This window comes from Vidua macroura, chromosome 10 (genome assembly GCF_024509145.1).
Source record: "Vidua macroura isolate BioBank_ID:100142 chromosome 10, ASM2450914v1, whole genome shotgun sequence".
Classification (NCBI taxonomy): Eukaryota; Metazoa; Chordata; class Aves; order Passeriformes; family Viduidae; genus Vidua; species Vidua macroura.
This window is the reverse complement of record NC_071580.1, coordinates 20160851-20182468: the sequence shown is the minus strand read 5'-3', so window position 1 is coordinate 20182468 and position 21618 is coordinate 20160851. Positions and strand designations below refer to the sequence as shown.

Sequence of the window (21618 nt, the reverse complement as noted above, 5' to 3'; positions counted from 1 at the left end):
ACACAGAGCCAGGCAGATGAAGGGAATAATCAGGGGGAGCACACCAGGCCCTGGTAAGTGCTGGGGCTGGTGGGCAACTTCATGGCCCAGCTGACTCATCTGGAAAGTCAGATATGTGGCCACATTCAGCTCCCTGTCTTACCTGTGCCCAGGTGTGGCTGCAGGCTGGACACATCCCATGGTAGTTCTGCTCATGAGCAGGAGGTGAGCACACAAGGCAGCTCAGGCCCCAGGGCACTGGCACTGCTCCTACCCAGGTGAACTCTGCACAACACTTGGTGCTTCCGTGTTCCTTCGAGGCAGCTGTGCTGCTCCATATGAGCTCTGCACAGATCAGCCACAAAAGTTCTGAGTACAGGGAGAGCAACATCTACCTGGTGCTGTGCTCTGGGAGCAGCTGGGACCCAAAGGGTACCCCAAAACACCCAAGTCCCAGTACTAAAGTGAGCAGAGGGAAGAGGAGTGTGTGTGTGATAGCACCTTTTTTATGTACACATTGCTCCTACCCTCAACACAGGTACAAGGCGAGAGGGGAGGTTTGAGCTTCTCCCACAGGCACAAGATGTATCTTTCTCTCACCAGCAGCCCATTCACAGAAGTGCAGAAGTCACACAGGGAAGTTCAACCAAGGGCCTCTTTAATGGGTTGGTAGAATACAGCGTGTGCAGGTCAGTTTGCTCACACAGGTGTAATTTCCTGCATTCTTCAGCCTTCTCCACATTTGCCCATTCTGTGCCCTCAGACCCCATGGCTAGTGCTGTGAAACAGCAGGGCCAGGCCTTGCCAGAACAGCTGCTTTTAGCAGAACACAGAACTCAGGTGTGACCCCCAGCCACAGAACCAGCACAGCACAGGGACATGGGGCCTCTAGGCACAGGACAGGCTCCTCCAGCTGGGCAGAACTGATTCGGTTACTTGGAAAAGTTCCTGTTGCTGCCACGAGTCCCTGGATCAGCACAGCAGCCCTCCCTGTGCCCCAGCATGCTGGGTTTGTCCCAGAGTTCCAGCTTCCAGCCCAGCTGCCCCACGACTGCCAGAGCAGAGCTGGGGCATCACCCAGCCAGGACCCACCAGTGCCCAGTGAGGGTCAGCACAGCAGGTTCTGGGAAAGGTGGTGTGGTGGGAGGGCTCCCCAGCACCACGTCCTGGGAGCAGCCAGGGCAGGAGCGCTACTCTTCAGCCAGCGGAGGGGGCGTCAGGTGCAGCTGGAAGTTCTCATTCTGGAAGACGCTGCTGGTGGCCGGGTCCCCCTGGGAAACACTGAGCAGCCCGTGCTTGTCACCGCCACCGTGGCCCCCGCGCGCCAGCTCCGTCAGGAGAGCCAGCTGCAAGGAAAACCCCCCTGGTCACCCTGGGAACACTCCTGCAGGGTACACAGAGCCCAGGGCGTCACTGTGTCCCTGCTACAGCGAGAGAAACCTTAACCCAGGTAAAGCCAAGGGCATGGATGGCATGGAGGAACCCTACAGAGCTCTGTGCAGGTCACTAGTCCTCAAGTGAACAACTCTCCAGGGGACTTTAGGTTGCTTTGAAGTCATATAATTTAAAAACAAACCCAGGAAGAACTGAAAGTGCCAACATGCACAGCCAAAACAGGCAGGAGGCACAAGAAATATGCCAGTGACAGAGGGAGCTGTGTTCTCCTTGGGACAGCACAGACACAGGAAAGAGGGAGTGTCCTCAGTGATTGCAGGAGCTACAGTGTCCAGAGGGGAGCTTAGTTACAAATCCACAAAGGATCACCCCATGGACACTTGTCGGGCCCAGCCACAAAGCCAGAGACATTCCCAAGGATTCCCTGCCAGTGGCTTCCCCAGCATGGCTGCCTTGCAGTGTACCACAGCCAAGTGCCAGCACTAGACCAAACCCCAGAGAAAAGCCAGAGCCCTCGCTTGCCAGTGCCAACGTCTGGCTTGGCCACATGAAAAATGCCCATCACCAGTTTGAAAGCAGAAGGAAAACGGGGGTACGTACTCGGGAGGTGCCTCGGTTGAGTCGGCAGAGCTGGTCAAAAGCTTGGATTTGTTGAGGATCCAACACAGACTCTGAACTCATCTGAGAAAGAGTAAGAAAGTTACAGAAACCATGCAAAACAGGCTGTCGAGTTCCTGCACACAGAAATTAATTCCTGGGCTGGGAGCAGACAGTCCACAACCTGTTTGGGAGGTCTTTTTAGCCATCTTGCCTTTGGCATGATGCCACTATGTGCAGCTTAGGTTTGGGGGGAAAAAAGTTAGTCCTGTTCTTGCCCAAAGGACAGTTATAACCCTGCATCCACAGTGAGTTATTGCAGGGCTCTGTCCCTGACAGCACAGACTGACAGTACTGGGATACCTCTGAGGAAGGAAAAATGGCATGGGAAAACTCGCTCACAGCCAGCTGGGAAGAGAAGTAATGGGCCTTTGGGGCCAAGCAACCTCTCCAGGCTCCTTCCCAGGCAGCAGCAGCAGCTTCCCCCAGCCCTTTCCCATGTCCCTGCCCCGCCCAGCCCAACACGCAGCACAGGAACACTGGAGGGACAGAGGCTGTGTGTGCCTGCTACCCCATGACTCTGCCAATGACTATTAACAACTCTTGGCATCCTAAAATGGCATTATGAGGTCCCATCTCTTGTTCTCTAGTGGGGTGTTACAGACTGAAAGCTGGGAATTGAGGGGTGGAAAGGGGAGGCAAGGTGAGTCATATGGCAGTGGCAGCCACATCCTGAGACCATGGCCCTGACCAGCTGTGGGGTACAAGCCAAGTGTCCCCCAGCAGTGAGGGGCAGCTGCAGGTGAGGGCAAAGAGAGGGCCCAGAGCTGCACCAAGAGCACTCAGGCAGAGAGGGTGGCACACACTCAAACTGCTGTAAATGGCACCATTTACATGTCCCAGGGAGAGATGACAAAGCATCACAGATTCTTGTAGGTTTGTTCCATTTATCACACAGTGTTTCTATTTTGAATGCTTCTGCTCATATTGCAAAGCAAAAGCATCATCAAGAAACCCCAACAGGAGCCAGGAGAACAGCCTCCCTCATGAGCAGCAGGCTGGCATCTGTTGTCTCTGGGGATCTATTTTTAAGGGAACATTCAAGTATCTTCTCCAAAATACATTTCCCAGGCTACTAAGCAAAAATGCTACAATCCTGCCAGTGGGTACCGACTGAAGCTGCATTGATTTTAAGCTTTTTGGCAATGGGAGATGCACTGAGCCCCCCATGGGTCTCCTGAAGCCTGTATGGTTCTGAGACCATCCCAAAACCCACGCACGTCTTGTCTTTGATCATTAGTCTGGGAAGAGAGCAATGTCCCGAGTGCGGATCGCTTATGCTGGAAACATTTGCCAAACTCTCCTTCTCCTCCAGGATATTCTCTGTAGTGTAAATAACTATTTGCCACTCAGGGAGCCAGATGCCCCCATTCGCTGCACACCTGGCATCGGCTTTGAGCCTGGGAGCCTGGGACAGGGAGGGTCAGGGACTCACAGCCAGCAGGTTGTACTGGTGCTTCCCAGGGACACGCAGGTCATCCTCACTTGGAAAACACAAAAGGCAAGGAAAAACTGCCCTCCGCAGTTGCTGTGGCCACAAGCATTCAAGGACAAGGAAAATGCCATACAATTCGCCTCCCCTCTCCTGCTTTCTCCCTACCACACATACGTAACTATCAATCAGGCTGTTCCCAGGCTGATGAGCTGAAATATTGCAGGCAATTCTTTCTGTTGTCATGGAAACAACTGCTGTCAGGCCTTTTCCTTTTTAACCGTGTCACTAAAGGCATGTTTTCCTTCAGGAGCCATGGGAAGCTCCCGGGGTCCCACAGCAGCATTCGGGTGTCAGTGGAAGGTGCTGGGCTCACCCCACAGCACAGCCTCTGTCTCCAGGGCTGGCCACCTCTGAGATGGACCCTTTAGCACCTCCAACCTTTTCCAGCCACATCCCTACACCCCCTCAGAAAGACCTCAGACAAGACACAGAACCCAGAGTGGCAATTCATCTCCTGAGGATCTCGGCCAGGAGGAAGGGAAAAGGCTTTTTTCATTTCCCAGCTCTCCCAGATCCCACCACTAATGCTAATCTCTATTGCATGTTTTTCTTGCACGTATTCCACCCCCTCTGGTAGTCACCACACAGCTCTCCCAAGCTTGCAATTATCTTTAACAGCTACAAATTCCATCGTCAGCCAGTGCTTAAGCAAAGCAGATTCCAACAGTTTGAGTGGAGGCATCGTCCATAGTCACACCAAGAGACCCATCCCAGAGCTGTCCCTCAGCCATTCCTTCCACACAAGATATTGCTGCATCAGTTAGAGCTTCAGAGCACCCCACTGCCCCAGAGGCTGCTCCCTTAACACAGGGAGATGCAGCCAGAAATCCTGGGGAAGGTTTTGGGGTTCTGAGGAACAAAGGCAACCCCCCCCCCCACATTCCCATTTACAGAGCTGAGCCCACAGTGAAAACCCAGCCAATTCATGTTAAACTAAGTAAATTTGCCTCTCTTCTGTCAGATAAGGCCCTGCTGTTTTTAGGGTACTCCCAGGAACCCGGAATGACGAACCAGAAGAGAGCAAGGCAGGCTGTGACCCAAAGTCACTGCAATGACAGTGACATTACAGAGCTGTTCAGGAACTTCAGGGAAACCTGAGGACACCCTCTGAGAACAGCAGTGTCCTGCTGCTGCTGAGCTCTGCCGAGCCCCTGCCCAGGGAGATGCTGGAACACCGCCCGGCACACAGCTGCACAGGGAACAGCCTGGCAGGGCTGCCCTGCCCTGGGACAGTCCCAGAGCCTCCAGAATCCCACCTGTAGCAGCACACAGGGGCCTGGCAGCAGGTGAGCCCTGCCTGCTCCCTGTCAGGGGCAGCCAACAGCGCCAGCTGCCCAGGGCAGAGCAGCCTCCCCAGCACAGGCAGTCTGTCACACAGCCCTGGCCTCTCACTCCTCAGCAGCACCAGGGAAGGGCAGACGTCTCTTATTTCCAGCTGAACTTGAGGAGCAAACCTCCCACTCAGGGCCCGGGAGAACACAGGTCTGTTTGTGCTCTGACAGAGTCACTGCTGCAGCCACGTGAGACTGCAGTGACAGGAGAGGAGGGCACTGTCTGTGTGAGACAGGGAAGCACACAGGCACATCCCTGTGCTCCCACTCATGCTCTGGGTAGCTGCTCCTGCCTACACCAGGTGCTGCTGGGATATTCCCTTGGACTTCTACTGATGCCTTCAGCCAAAGGAGCAATACCACTGCTCAGAGTTAATTAGACAGTCCTCCTCTACCCGCTTATGAAGACACCTGCACTCAGTATTCTTCTTACTAGATCACTTTTGATCACTTTTGTTTCCATTACAAGCCATCAGAGATGTTCTATGTCTCCAGTTCCATCCTCACACAGATTTCCTGTGCACTGCTGAAGTGAAAGAATCCACCTCCAAAGCCAAGGAGGATATTTGGACTGGATATTTGCTCAGTTAATTTGTACACAGGAACATTCTCCACAGAGGAATGTCCATTCTTGTAACTGTGTAAAACACTAGTTATCTCTATGGTGTTATTGGGGGGATCACATCTGGATATTTTCAAAACTACAAACCCCTTGGAAGTTTTTTGTATTGCTGAAGACAAGTTAATAACTGATGGTCACTGTTACCGTGAAAACAGTAACACTGGCTCTGTGTCCTGATGGATGGAGGTCATGTAACATCTGTCAAGCTCTAAAGTAAGTTTTGGTGAAAAAAACCACCCTAAACCTTCACTACTTCCCAACAAAAAGCACGTGGTGCAGAGGGACCTTTAAGGTCACATGAGGGATGTGGTACCAGCCCCTCCCACGTGGGAATCCTCCCGAGGCTCCGGAAGGCTGTCATAGGGAGGGACATGGGAAAACTGCAGGACAGAGCCCAAAGGTAGAGCCTGACAAAGTGGATTAACTATGGATCAAGTCCATTGTCCATCCTGGCGTGACTTGACAGGATTAAACTCCTGAATAAAACATATCTGCCATCTGGACAGCTCCAACAGCAGCATGCTCAGAACTCCTCGGACAAGGAATAACCAGAGCATAGCAGCTCAGGGGTTCGTGGCAGAGCTTATGGCCCAGGAGCCAAGACTCTTCCTCTCTTTGATCCCCACTGTGTAAGCTGGCAGAATAAATGAAGAACATTTGCTCATTTAAATGAGGCAAATGAGTTTTGGGAATCAGTGGCTGGGATACCTGGAGCCTTTCCCACAGTTATTCGGGCAGTGGCCCAGCTGCTGAGCCCTCATCCCCCACAAACACCACAACAAACATACAGCTCTGCAAATACATTAGGGGCCCACCACAAAAAACAAGCTCCCATTTATTTTAGCTCTTATTTAGGGGATGCTCCAAGGCAGGGAGAGCAGGACAGATGATTGTCAAGCCCCAGAGGATTACCCTTGGGAAGCCAGTGAGGCTCAGGGCTAACACAGAAAGCACAAACTTTTGGTAGTAGAACCAGAGGAAAGAAAATCCCCTGTGCCCTTCTTTCTGCTCCCCTTGGCTGAGGCAGAGCGTGCCAAGCCCTCATCCCAGCCAGGTTTCACTTAAATCCATGCTGTCACTGATCCCATAATGGGTCAGTGCTGGCTTGTGGCATCTCTCCACCTCCCCAGTTTCAGGAAATGGCCCCAGCATCACACACAGAGCACAGGGGCAGAGGAAGCACTGTCTGTTGGGCTGTCGTTTCACATACACATCTCAGCCACACTGCACAATTCCAACTGACAGCCTTTGCCTGGGCAGGGCAGAATTAGTGCTGTGAAATGCACTCCAGATGCTCAGTGGCATTTCTCAGTATGACTCTACTCCTAATTCAAGGCTTCCTAAGAAAATAAATACCTCAGCTGAAGATCACCATATTAGATTTTGCCAAGAGGAACTAAGCTTTTGGGGTCTTCAAAGGGGCTACAGAGAAACATCCTCCCCACAGATCTCTGTGCAGAAGGGCCTGGGAGCCCCAGATCTGACTCTCAGGAGGGCAGGGCTGGAAACACAATGCTGTTAGCAGGACCTCACTCAGGATTTCCTGCTCACAAACACCAGCTGTGGAGCCAGAGCAGCTTGTCCATCCCTGAGCTCTGGGTCTGGCCGGGGCCAGCAGAGTCAAGAGAGGACACGGAGAATCCCCATCTCCCCCAGTTTGCATTCCCAGCATTGCCCCAGCACAGAAACTCTACTCTGTAACTCAGCCCACGCCAGGTCAGAGGAATCCTTACCTCCCAGGGTTAATTAATGCTGCTGAGCAGTGACTATTCAGCAAACAAATTTCCTGCAGGAGCTGGAGATTCCCCCGTCTTTGACAAGTCTAAATACACGCTCAGCTTTTTTAAGATGTGACTGCGCAACAGTTTGATCACATGCGAATACAACAGTTAAATATTGTCATTTGGATATGTGAGGAACATCCCAGACTTGGAGAGGATCTGAGACACAGGGGGGAGGAGCTGGGGGCCTGAGCAGTGCTGGGGCTCTGCTGAGCCAGGCTGTGTGTGTGGAGCAGGAAGCCATGACTTCCCTGCCAAGAGCATGTGACAGCAGCAGGGAAGCAGCAGCAGCAGGGCACCATCCTGCACTGGGATGGCCTGGGATGGACACTTTCCAACTAGCACTACATGATCCATGCTGTAAGTCTTCTTCCATCCAGTCTCTCCACACCTCCCTTTAGGCCCCGAGTCCCAGCCAGCCCTTCACTTCCATCAGTTAAATAAAAAGAAGCATCTTCTCCTCCTTACCCCAATCACTGCCATGGCATGTGGAGCATTTTCCCCTTCTTTCTCTAGAGAGTAAGTCAGACTGATGTCAAAGGGGAGCCACTGGGGCTCCCTGACTGACTGCCCAAGAGAAAGCCAGAGATAACCCAATTATAAAGCACTGGAATCAAGTGTCAGGCACTTGAATGCTGAATGCAGTTTTAGTAGTTAATTCTGCTTTTAGTTTTTAAACTACACCCCAGCCTGTCACCCCCATTTATGTCCACTTCTGTGGGGCAGGAGTGCAGAGGGTGAGATGTGGGGCTGCTGAACTTTCCCAGCCTTAGATGCAGTGCCCACATCCCACTGTGGCAGGGCAGGACACACACACTGCTCAGCCTGGCTGGACCACACTCGATTTCCAAGCTCCTGGGAAAACTTTGCTGCTGTCACCAAATCAAAGACTAACACAGCCTGACTGCAGAGACTGCATGGTGCTCCACACAGGCTGCAAGATTCCCTTTCCCCACGTCTCCTCCAAGCAGGGAGCCTCTCCTGTGAGTGCAGCAGCTGACAGCAGCTGACTAAGGCCCTTAGCCAGCTTTTGATCAGGATGGGTTTGGCAGGAATTGAAATCATCTGCTCCAACAAAACCAAAGTACTACTATAAAAACATACTCCAAGACTGAATTATTTTGGTTCCAGGAGTGAGAACGCTGCTCCATGCACATCCATACAGCGACAAATGCACAAGGTACCCCAAGGCACTTGGGAACAAACCCTCACCCAGGGGCCACAGGACCATGGAGCAGCAGAGCTGAGCTGCCTACATGCAACATCCCTGAAGAGAACCCATCAAACCACCTGCCATAGGGGCTTACCATCCACAGCACCAGCCCAGGAAAAAGACAGCTCCGTGCATATTTGAGGCTGTACTTCAATTTGAATTAGGGATGGTGAAACTTACAGTGCACAAATACTGACAATAAATACAAATTAATTCTCTGTTCTCTCACCCAAATCCAGCTGCATCAATCTTGGTTACACTCAAGCTTCTTAAAATATTGTGCAAGCACTTAGTGAGTCAGTGTCTTTTATCCAGAGCCAGATTATGTGCTAGGAAGGTGGAACAGAGGCTCCACAATCCAGCCACAAGGAATGTGCCAGCTTTCAATCTAAGTTTTATATAAACACACCTTAAAAAAAAGTGACAGGAATTGTCCACACAACCAGCTGCAAGCATCCAGCTGCCCCTCACAGGTGCTCATGCAGCCCTTTCAGTCATCTCTGTCTCTTCCATTTCCCATTTCTTCCTGGGTCCAGGAAATAGCACTTGCTTTGCTACCAGTGCTAATAAATGCACTCTGCAAACACATTCATCCTAGACCTTCTGGATGAACGAATTTCCTTGACTTCCAGAGTTGTATCCCCACCAAAATAAACTGGCATTCAGAAAAGTGACCAATTAGCTGCTGAGACAGGTTCTGATCAGTCTTGTCTGGAAGCACAGAGAGAGAACAAAGTGATGATGAAAGTTTACCTGACAAGAAACCACCTCACAAAACTTACCTGTGCCAGGGATGCTGCAGTCCCTTTTTTCAGCTCTGAGAAGTTCTCACTCAGCTTCCCTCCCTTGTTGCTCGAGTTGCATTTGTAGCACATCCACCTCATGAGGCCTTTGGTGACCACCCCACACTCCTTACTCAGCAGGCACAGCGAGTGGTACAAGTGTCCACAGCTGGGAAGAGAGGAAGGCAGGGCTGGGAAGCAGAGCAGCACCTCCTGAGCTCTGCAAGGTGAGGGCAAGGGGCTGCCCAGTGGGAAAAGGCTGTATCTGGGAATCAGCAGATCAGCAGTGTATCCTCACCCTCCTGCTGATTTCCAGACTCACAGAATCAACACTGGATGCCCATTTGCTGATAGAGCTACAGACTGTAACACCAAGGTAACAATGATTTCTCCTTATTTTACAGACACCTGGGCAGACAGGACATGGGAGATGCCAGGGCTGTGGCAGGTCCAAGATGTACAAATAAACAAATGAGCCCAGGGTGTTGCAGTGTCCAAAGCACACTGCTGGGAGAGGGGACAGAAAACTGACAGCCAGCTCCTGGGACTGGGAGGCCATTCCTCCCAGGCAGGCAGAGCTGGCTGCATGCAAAGCAGCCTCTGATGGGTGTGATTAGCCAGCCCTCTCATAGTGCAAGGCAGCAGGGAGATGTGCTCCCAGGAATACAGATCATTACTCAGGCAAACCAACCAGTAGAATTTGTTTCCCCTTTTAAAACTATTAACATGATCAGAGCTGCAACCCCACTCCTTAACTTTACCTGAAAACAATGATTTCATCAGCAGTTTCTTGCCTCCTTTTGTACTGCTGGAGACAGATGCAGCAGTAATCCTGCTTTGGGGTAAGGCCTCTGGTGACAGAGGCTCTCAGGTTACACAGGGACCAGTGGAGATCGTGGTTTAAAAGGCTCGTGGTTGTCTCTAGAAGGGTCTGTGTGGAAGACAACACATAGAATAGGTCACGTCCAGACTGCAGAAACTCCCTGCCAGCCCCTTCTTCAGAACAAGCCACTTAGCAGCTCACTAAGAGCAGAAACAACCCAATAAAATCACTTCTCCTATGCTTTCTATACCCTGACCTCAAAACACTTATGCTTTCATCACACATTAATGGAGCAATTCCTCTGCACTCTCAAATAGACAAGTCCTGTATTGACTTTTGCCCAAGAGCATTAACAGAGGCATGGCAGGCTCATTTTGTCATCTTCCACATCAAACCTCCCTTTTTTTCCCTTCTACCTGGCAAGCTACTGCTTATATCCCCATTTTAGGAGAAATGTGCTAATAAAAATCAAAGCTCAAATGCACTATGGCAATTAAAGTCTTTAAAAAAACCCTGAACTGCTCATCTGCTTGTCCTTCCCAATGGATGCTCATTTTCAAAGAGCCCAAAGAACCACCCCGAGTTTCCAGCACCAAGTTTCTCTCAGGCACGGGGGCTCTGCTCCCTGATTCACATCCGTGCTCCACAGCAGCAGCTGCCAAAGGCTGCACCACAGGATCCCACCTGGGCACATAGCCTGTGCCAGAGCTGCCAGGCAGGGACAGGGGCAGGAGCTGCCCAGACCTTCTGCAAGAACACAAACACAGATAAGGGCTCTTGGTGTTCAGCCTCTACAGCAAAGCTATTTCCCACTGTGCTTCTGCATTGCCTGCTGGTGTCTGCGGGCCTGCCCTGAGCAGCAGCTGGGATGGCTCTGCCACATGAGGGGGGAGAGGGGCTTGGAGGAACATTGTGCATCCTGTTTATGGGAAAAGGAGTTTCAGAAAACTGCTCAAGTGTGGAGACTGCCTGGGATTTGGGACTGGGCTGAGAAAAGCGGGACTGAGATTTAAGTGGAAATCTCACCAGGACACAAAGGAAGTGCAGCATTATCACTTGGAAGTGTAAAAACAGCCTAATTTAAAAGCCTGTTATTTAAAACTGCATAGAAAGACAAAACATATCAGCTTTGTGCCTTTGAATTCCTAACTGCAGGATGAGCTAGAGAAAAAGCAGATGTTTATCCTTCTGGTACATTTAACATAGAACTGAGCCACAGAGGTGTTCACCATGTACCTGTCAGTCCCTTCATTTGCAATCTGTGAGCAAACCAAACTCCCTCCCCATCCCCCAATCACACAGAAATCACTCACATGCCCACTGACTTTGCCCTGCAGACAGAAATGACAAATAAGAGAGAGAGAGAGAGAGCAGTAGGCCAGGCAGCTAAAATAATGCTGCATGCAGTGGTGGACAGAACAGAAACACAGGCAACTTACTTGTTCATAGTTAAAAGTGTCCAGCATTCCCAGGACAAGCCCTTGAATTTCTCCAAGTTTCCCTTTTCCATAAACTGGATCCTGTATGAAGAAATGCAAAGCTGCAGTTGAATCACAGGATATAACCATTCTGATTCCTTTTAGGTCTTTTTTCCTCTGTACTGGAACTGCAAATGGAAGCTACAACTGCAGAGTTAAATATATTGCACATACACAGGGACAGCAGAATAATCCCACACACTGATGGAAAAAATCAGTAATTAGCAAAACTCAGTAGATAACATCACTATAAATTAGTGTGCCTGAGTCAAAACTGGAAACTCCATTCAGGAGCTGCAGGAGCTGACTGGAGTACATTTGAGCAATATTGAAGGGAACAGCATGGCCAGCCAGCTCTCAGCTCCCCCACTGCCCCGTGCTCTTGCCCAGCCAGGAGTGTCCCATCCCCAGACTCACTCCAGACCCCTCATGTGCAGGGTGGAAGAGCACACCCCAGTCACTGCTGAGCCCACAGCCCAGCTGGCAGAGGAACAGGGCCCTGGGGCTCTCCTGGTGCTGCAGGGTTGATTTTCACATGCCCTGAACAGCTTTATTGCCATGTCCCAGCAGCACAAGCACAGGGCTGTGGTGCAGGTCATCAGCCTGTGCATCTCCCCCTTCCTCCAGCCCAAACAGCCCTGCACACCCACCCTGGCACCCCCTGAAGCATCACACTGTGCAGGAAGCTGAGAGAAGCTGTCTGGTGGAAGTGGCAGGACATTGGCAAAAACAGACCAGCAAGATGTGAAAAGGAAACTAACCCAGAGCACAGAAGAATGGTGGGGACACAATGGAAACAGGAACAGGAGTGGGATAAACAAGCTCTGGATAAGATGAATGAGAGGAGGAGTAGGACCAAGGCTGATTCCATGCTGGGACTGGGCAAGAAAAATTGGGAGTAACAAAGCCAGCTGACAAAGACAACTGAAGCAGCATGGAAGCTACACTGCAAGACACCCTGAGGGGTGCAAGACAGAACAGCAAGCAAGTCAAGGAACTCTTGAACAACAGCCCTCATGGGCAGTGTGACAGGCAGAAACACCAATGTTCAAACCTAAATAAAAGCAGCCCTCAGTAACAGCACTGAGTCAAAACCAGCTGTGGATTTGGAGCATGTGGAGGAAGCATGAAGAGCTGGATGTGCTGCACAGGCTCCTTTTCTGCTGGGTGAACAGCACAGCACAGGAAGTGCACTGCACTGCAGGGATTATGGAGGCAAAGGGATTTCCAGAGAGTGGGAATGTGATCCAGAGCACAGAGCAGTTAGGCAGGCAGCCAGCAGCTCCTCTTCTAAAGCCCTCAAGTACATTGCCAACGGATCTCTCACAAACTGTCCCAATCCCACAGTTTCCATACAGCACCTCAAACTTCCTAAGCTACAAATGGAGCTTTTCAAAGCCACTGGTTTCCTGTCTGGACACAGAGCAGAAGAAGAGATGTGAAGAAGAGGGAAGAATAAAGACCCATCTGCAGCTTTGCAGAGGGAGAACACAAGTCTGAGGGCTTTCAGTTGCTGTCTTTTCCTCAAGTAATGCTTGATGATCTTTAAAAATAATGGCAGCTGGGAGGAAAATGAACTTTCTTCCTTCCAGAGGAGGCCCATGGTCTGGCCAAGCCTCACCCTGAGCCTGGCAGCCCAGTGCCAGCACTGAGTCTGTGGCCATTCCCTGCTGGAGCCATCTGATGGGATGGGCTGGAGCTGCCTGCCTGCCTCCAGCATCACACCCACAGCTCCCAGGTCACTTCTCCAGACAGTTATAAAGCTTCTAAATTGCAGCTTCAGACCCCACAGAACTTCCAGCCACAAAAGCCTCGTGGGATCAATTAGTTTTACGGAGGAATATCTTTCATTAATTCCACCTTATAAAACTGGTCTGGGGTTGGAGTTCAGGCATACTCCAGACATGGATGTGCCATCCCATGCAGTGGAACAGGCACTGCAAAAACCAGGAACAGATCCCAGCAGCCTGAATGGCATCAGCACAAGGAGCCAGAGCCAAACTGGCTGCCCTGGGCTGCCACCAACAAACAGATGGGAAGAGCTGGCAGGGATCCACACACAGCCCAGAGGTGCTCATGCAGCCCTTTCAGCCACCTCTGTCTCTTCCATTTCCCATTTCTTCCTGGGTCCAGGAAATAGCACTTGCTTTGCTACCAGTGCTAATAAATGCACTCTGCAAACACATTCACTTCAGCTTCTCCCCTCTGCAAGGGGCCAGAGCAACCACTCCACACACAACTAATCCCAGTGCTGATCTCCCAAACTAGAAGAAAAAACAGCCAAAGCCCTAAGCAGGAGTGGAAAAAATATAAGGAGAAGCTTTCTGAATCTTTCTGCTTCCACTCTGGAACAGTTTTTAGAGAATCATTCCTTCCCCTCTTTGGGGTCCCTACTGGTAGCTTTTATATTTCTGGCTTCTCCAGTTCTCCATTTTGCAGGAGGCATCAGCTGCATCTGCTTACAAAACATTCACGAAGGATTACAGCTTTGTAAGGGAATTAACACTCAACCTCTCAGCCCTCTTCAGAGAACACTCACATCCTTAATAACATGGAATTTTTCTTAATGCTCAAGAGGATTCCTCTAGTATCCCTCCTAATGCGTTTAGTTCAGACTTCCCAGTTAATAAATTACTCCCCAACACTATAAAGGATGAGCAGGAGCAAATCTATCAACTGTTATTTCATGTGACTTCAATTAGGTAACACTGAGCCAGGTGCTGGGACAGGCAGGTGCCAGAAGTCTGTGACTTCTCTGGGAAGCTGCAGGTCTGGGCCCCAGCCCCTGCAAGGTGCCCTTTGGCCAAACACTTTGGTTGCAAAGTTAACATTTGCATAAGGTATAATCTGTAAGCAGTTAAGCCCAGAAGAGGAAGAAAAACAGCCTGCTAAAATTAGAATACTTTAATTCCTTTTCAGAGAAGGCAAAATAATCTACCTCAGTTTACTGATGTTATCCACCTTCCAACAAAACCCCCAGTGAATTCCTGGGCAGCCGTGCCACCTCCCAGCCTGCAGCTCCAGCACATATAAGCTCTATCACAAACCTTGAGCTCTGCTGAAACAGCATTTGAGGGCTCTGTCAGACAAGCACTACTTGTAATTCTGCATTTCACCAAAATATTTGGAGGGCTTGGGAAAGGCTGTATGCACTCCAGGGCCCAGAAAGGCTGGTTTCAGTATTTCCTTGTGTCACAGTTAAGGTGGCACATCAGTTACACATCTAAGTGCCCTGCACAGAGCTCAGAGCCAAGACAGAAGGGTTTGGCGACAGGGTTTAGAATTTTGCATGGCTTCAAAGAGCAACTACACAGGTCTGCAAAAGGAACACCCAGCCAGGGCTAACAACACAGGGATCTTCCTGTCTGGGAAAGCACCAGCTGTGCCTGACACATTGTGATTCTTCCCTGCAGGGCACTTAAATGGCATTCCCAGATCACCCAAGGAAGCAGATGACTGGAAGGCAAAAACTCCAGTGCTCTCTGCTGCCTAGTTCCAAGGGAGTTTTCTTCCTGATCCCCAGCAGGGCCAGGGTTCAGAATGCCTGAACATTTGAGCTGGGCTCTCATGACAAGGCCACAGAGTAAGACCTGCTCATCACCATCCCGACACCAGCTTCCCAGCTGGATTCAAAGCAATGTTGTCCCCAGGGTCAAGCTGTGCATCCAAATAAACTTCACAGAAACTTCCCCACAGGCACCCTCTGCAAGCCCCTGAGCAAGAGTTTAACAAAATACAGCCACAAACCCACAGGCAACAGTGAGCTGGAGCAGGGCAGTGCCAGGAACCCAGGAATAAGGGTTGGTGGTAAGGCAGAGTGGATGGAAATGTGGGGGTTAAGGACAAGAGCACAGGGTTCAGTGAAGCGTTTGTCTTGTAACAAAGGACACTGTCCCCACAGGAGGTGCCAAGCACTGAAGGCAGCAGACTGGTGAGACTCAGCACAGGCAAGCTCTCAGAAGACCCCATCTCCTAATGAGGAGGATAAGAGGTTGGGAGAGGCTTAAGTGAGTTTCAGAGGTGAAAATCTTCAGAGGTGAAAGCAGCCAGTGATTTCTGAAGGACACAGCTGAGCTGCTGGCATGTCAGAGAATCCCCAGGATGCAGTGAGGGGCTCACAGCCTCTCTGCTGCCCACAAACAATCCAAGTCACATCACTCCACACACCTCAGGGGTTTGCAAATACACGGGTGTGAGTGAAATCCATAGAAGAGTAAGTGTTAAGAGGCAAAGTCAACTTAGAGATCCTTTATATCAACACCACCTCCCCTTCCATAGGATCTTCTCTTGTTCTGTATGATGTTATTTTTCCTACACCTGTTTTTCAGCTACAAGGTACCAATTACTGCCCCATTTTATGAACTTCTGATACTTTACCTGGAATTCAGTCCTTTTCTCTGCATTTTAAGAAGTCATCATTTTTTTGCTCTAGTTGTTCAAAAAATCTGCCTTTCCAAATCTCTCTTTAGTCAGACTGAATTTGTCAGGCTGTCCAGGGTGGTGGAATAAGCAGGAGCAGTTCCCCCCTGCTTCCAAACCCAGTGAGCAGAGCTGCACACGCTGCTCTCAGTGATGCCTGACCCATTTCTCAGTAAAGCACTTCACCTGATGAAGCATCCCCTCAGCCTCCCCAGCAGAGCTATCACACCAACCACTTCCCTCTACAACAGACAGAACATTTCACTCCCCTGCTGCCTCCAGGACATCAGTGCCAGCCCCTGGAGAAGGGATTTTCTACTACTGCTAGAAGAGTCCATCAGAACAGAAACAGAATGAAATATGTAAAGATTGCCATCAGCAAGACTCTCCCTTCATCCCAAAGGAGAACAGGATCTTCCTCCACACTGTCACACCTCCCAGCTGTGTTAGCAGTGTGGTCACTGCTTTGACTCCCACCCCATCCTGGCAATCCTCAGCACAACCCAGGGAAGCCTCCCTTCCCTGGCAGCCTCCCATTCACTCACAACTTCTCCATCCTTTCCTGCCTACATTAAACATCAAACAAAGCCCAAGAGGAAACTATACCGAAACCTCAGCTAAAAGTTGACTAAATAAGTTATTGCAGAGCCATTAGGTTTCCTTGACACTCCCTTTGATAAAACCACATTTCATTTGAACACACTTTTTATCCACTCTCTTGCAACATGCTTTGCTATCTTAGGAGATTGTTCAAAATTCAAGACTGTGTGTAATATTAAGATCAAACCAAGAGGCTGCTAGAGGTGTGTGTTCACCCTGTGAAGCTGTAAGCCCTTTTCCTCTCTCACCTGGAACAGAAACCCTGAACAGTTTCTCAACCCTTCAATCATTCCACTCCACAACACAGACAATTCTTCTAATTCCTTTTCTGCATTTCTCAAGGTTTGTTATTAAATCCCAACATCAACTTTCATCTGTTTTGTAAATTAACAATTTATAGTTGCCTGTGATCACTCAACCCAAGGTCTTGCTTAAGATTAGTTCTTCTGCAAGTTTGCTACTCACTAACTGCATCTCTAAAATAATATTGCACCACCAATAATATTTTGGGCCCAATCATGATCTTTTTGCAAAGCCTATACACTTTGCTGTAGTGTCTTCACAACTGACCATCCCAGAGCCTTCACTAAAAGGCTTTCAACAAATTAAATGCCAAGTTTTGAGAAATTCATTGTGGCTTTGCCCTTGAACCTGCCAAGTTTCAGTTCCAAGTAACTGCAACCTCTGAAGTACTATTTTATTTGGTTTGCAGGAATTACTTCAATTACCTTCTCACAGGTCTGTGTGTTCCCACATGTCTCCCCAGGTAACTCTATCAGCTTTTACACCTTGTGTTTCACCAACAGAACTTTTACTGAAACACTGAACAGACAATTAGCTGATCTGATCTCCAGCAAGCTGGGAACACCTTCTCCCACAGCTTGGTGAAACCTCCTTCCCTTCAGGAACTCACCTGGAGAATCCTCTGCAGAATTGAGGGAAGAGCAATAAATGCAGCCATGTTGTTCAGCACTTGCATTGTCAAACTTTTCAAAGCTGGAATGTCAAACATAACAGCCACAGCAGTTCATTAGGATTCCAGGAGTAAAGAGAGATCAGTCTTATAGATAGAGTTTTATTTCAGGTCATGGTTTCTGGTTTGAAAATAGCTTTTATGTATTTTTTCTCCTGCATGTACTGCACTAAGCACACAGCTTTTTGCAACATAAAGGGTGCTTATAAGGTTTTGATCCCACAATACCTCTGTATTCCCTTTCACACCCCCTGTAGTAAACACCCACATTTTCACTTAGTTGGTAACACCATCATTCACTTTTCCTATTGCTACCAAATCCCAGTTTGGATCCTTGTCTGTGTTATGGCCCACAGACTCTAAGACTTCCCAGCATTGACCTTTGCATGAAACTTGTTCCTAGATCCTAGATCTTCCTAGGAGGGGTCTGGGATGGAGCAAAAGACATTATTTAGAGAATCCCAGAGTAGTTTGGGTTGGAAAGGACCTCAAAGCCCATCCAGTCCCATCCCCTGCCATGGGCAGGGACACCTTCCACTACCTCAGGTTGCTCCAAGTCCCATCCAACCTGGCCTTGGACACTTCCAGGGATGGGGCAACCACAGCTGCTCTGGTCAATCTGTGCCAGGGCCTCACCTTCCTCACAGAGAGCAATTACTTCCCAAAATCCCATCTAACCCAGCTCCCTCAGCCTTTCCTCACAGCAGAGCTGCTCCATCCCTCTGATCACCTTGGTGCCTCCTCCAGGCTCGCTCCAGCAGCTCCACATTCTTCCCTGCTGGGGAGTGTCAAAACCAAAGCATCTAAGCCCTTTTTAGCTACTCTTATCTCTCCCAAAAAGGGAGGCTGCTGTTCAAGGTGTGCTGCTGACTCAGAAGTGGAGTAGAGAATTTAGCTGGTGTATTCAAGTCCCACTAATTTTATACATGGCAGACAGGTGCAGGCAGAAGTGTACAAAAGGGCTGGGCATGCACAATGTCAGAGTATTACCTCAGGAGTTCCCCAAGTGCTGACTACAACCTACAGAGCTTTTGTACACACTGTGCACCTTGGCTCCTTCAAGGACCATCCTCACTGCAACCAACTTATTAGCACAGCCTGTGGTAGGCTTCTTCTTCCACACAGGACAAAATAAAGCAAATTAAAAAAAACCCTATCCACCTGACAGCTGCAGCCTACCAGACACCCAACCCATGCTCCTGCCAGTCAGGGAGAAGAATATTTAGGAATGGAGTAACATAACTTCTATTCATTCATCAGGGGAAAGACAGCACACAGCTTTTACTATTTGGGGTCACAAATGCCAAGGTACTCACATTCAGAATGTGGACACTGCGACGAACCAGAGGATTTCTGTGGGGACATCATGGCCTCAAGCAGGGGAAACCAAAGGGCCTGGAATCAAGGAATGTGAGCAAAGAACCAGTAAGGACAGGGCAGTGAGCTGTGAGCAATGTCAGAGGTCACCGGCCAAGACTCAGTTCCACATTCTGAGAACAGAACTGCACTTCTGATGACTGCTGTGGGACAGAGCTGAAACATGGTAAAGCAACCTCAGAGCAAAGCACTTTACTGGAATTGTGGCAACAACGTATGTTTGCTTCATTCAGTCCCCAACTACTTCCCCATGTGAGAGGCAAACTCTCCAGGGTAGAGATAGCTCACAGAGTGGGTAGCACAGTAAATGGATCCCAAATGGAAAGAGATTTCTAAATTCTCTTCCTATCTGTTGTAGAATGACACCATTGCAGGGAAGAAATGGAGCAGGTCAGCTCTCACACTGAGCAGTGCTTGTGAAGAAATTAGAGTTCTTGACTTCCAGCCATGCCACCTCTTCAGGCATGGGAAGAACATTCTCTGTTCTGAGTTCAGAAATTACATAAATTATTCAGAAATCTTAGGACTAAAGATGCCTTTGTGTCACTGACATGGGCAAAGCAGAAACATAACATCAGTCTGAGGGGATGGGCAAAGGCAGCTCCCTCTGCAAGAGCTCAAGGCAGCTGCATTGCCTCCCCCCTGAGAGCCCAGGCTGATGCTCAATTCAAGGGCTGTGAACAGCTCTGCAGCCACAGTGACAGCAGCAGCAGCTTTGTGTCACCAGGAAGCTGGCTCACAGTGCCTCTGCAGTGTCTGACTGACATTTGTGCCCAACTTCCATCTGGAGCTGGAAAGGGGGAAAGGCCATGGTCTCATCCCTTCCTCCCTCTGACCTGAACTTTGCTTTGTGCTTCACCCTCATGAGTGAGGATTTCACTCTTATGGCTCCAAACCCTGAAGTACCACAGGGAGACCACAAGGAGAGGCACACAGTGACTGCCTGGACATACCAGAACCCAATGGATGTGGAGAGCAAGAGCCATATGAGGCAAAGCCTCAGGAGACACAGAGGCCTTGGTTGATTCTGGTGACACATTTTTGACTACCTTACCTCTCGCTGTTGCTGGTCTAAACTATGCGAATTCCTCTGGCAAAGAGCAATTGTTTTCATTAAAGTATCTTCAATATTCACTAGCAAGGAGGGTTCAGCTGAGCCTAAGTGTCAGAGGGGGAAAAGCAAATTATCATCATAAAAACTATTAGACAAGTTAACTCCCATTAGATAAGTTAACTATCAATCCTTCTGCAAAATAAAATCATGCTGTTCATCTAAAGTCTGCTCAGGACGGTCAGCAACTACATTATAAAGACAAGTTCTGATTTTTGGCATTTTTCCTGAATAGCACAATAAATTGGGCAAGTAAAACATTTCATTCAATCAAATAAGGAAGATCTTAGCTGTGGTTTAGGATACAATTAAGTAACAACTATGGGCACTGCATTTAATTAGGTGCCCATGAGTCCTTGGGCTAGTGAACAGCACATCTGTGCATACACTCATTTTCTGTGGGCAGAACATTCTTATTTATATATCCGAGAAATTTGCGTTCAAAAAATCTGTCTCCCATCACTGTTCCCATATAATGCCAGCTGAAGCTCAGTAATGAGTTTGAATGGATTCTGACATGGGAAATGTGTTTGGTAAGCCAGTGAGAGGAGCAGTCCCAACAGGAAAAGCTGGCAGGGCAGCTGACCACACACACACACAAACCATCCCTCAGAGTGTTCGAGGTCTCTACCAAGATCAGAACACCAGAGTGAGGGAGTGTCATCCAAGTAGCTACCATATGAACAGTGTCACTACAATGCCTAGAAACCTGAAACAAATGCCTAGAAACCTGAAACCATCTCATTATACCAGGTGTCAGACACAAGTACTTCACATTTTGTGTTGATCTGTCTGTTTTTAATAGAAAATGGAATTTAACTCAGTCTTACTTTCACCATCTTGAGTAAGCACCAGCAACTTGCTCTGCAATCGCTGAAACAAAAGAGAGGACACAGAACAGTCAATTTGGGAGTTTAATCCCAAGAATCCTGATAGAAATGTTTCTCAAAGGTGTGGTTACACAGGCTCACCCCCGTTTTCATCCCCAGCACAACTAACATGGCATAAACATCTTTCCAAATACGAAAAGGAAAGCAGGAGCTGAAAGATAATTTTTGGCTATGAAAAACAAATTTCAGCATCTACTATCTTCTAAATGTTTGAAGATTTGTCAGAAAAATATACTCATGTTCTGAGTATGCAGACACCTCAATTTATTGGTATTTGACAGGAGGCAAATTCCATGGATTCTAGTGGAGGAACAAGGATAACATCCAAACTGAGCACAGGCCACCATGCTGATGGCATGGTAACAATGCCACATTCCGGATTTGGGAGTACTGTACCTCAAGCATAACCAAAAAGGCACCATGGATATCTCCCTTCTTCTCTAGTAAATATGAAGAAGCTTCATGGAGCTGATGTTTTTGGGTTATCTGAGTTGAAAGGAAAAAAAGGTAAAGGTGTGTCTGAAGAAAACTGCCAGTGTTTGTTTATCCACAGACAATGTCAAGCAGATGGCCAGGGCTGGGAGTGCCTGTGCTCACAGGCACTTTACCCAGGCTAAGCAGCCCACCTGCATCTCCTTTTATTTCTCTGCTTGCACTATTGCCACCACCAGCACTCAAAAATTACTGGTACA

The 21618-nt window shown here is 49.0% G+C and overlaps 1 protein-coding gene across 2 annotated transcripts in view; it reads right to left on the bottom strand.

The window, feature by feature from the left end:
• Positions 1-620: 620 nt before the first annotated feature.
• VPS8 (VPS8 subunit of CORVET complex) overlaps positions 621-21618 on the bottom strand; it is a 65242-nt gene continuing 44244 nt past the window's right edge. For both annotated transcript variants that reach the window (XM_053986004.1, XM_053986005.1), the window contains exons 36-45: positions 21323-21412; positions 20867-20909; positions 19980-20083; positions 18865-18943; positions 17489-17571; positions 11518-11598; positions 10017-10186; positions 9256-9424; positions 1975-2055; positions 621-1325 (exon numbers count right to left, since the gene is read on the bottom strand). In XM_053986004.1, coding sequence (XP_053841979.1) covers positions 1170-1325; positions 1975-2055; positions 9256-9424; positions 10017-10186; positions 11518-11598; positions 17489-17571; positions 18865-18943; positions 19980-20083; positions 20867-20909; positions 21323-21412 — 1056 coding nt within the window. In that variant the 3' untranslated portion in view covers positions 621-1169. The remainder of the gene's footprint in view (positions 1326-1974; positions 2056-9255; positions 9425-10016; positions 10187-11517; positions 11599-17488; positions 17572-18864; positions 18944-19979; positions 20084-20866; positions 20910-21322; positions 21413-21618) is intronic.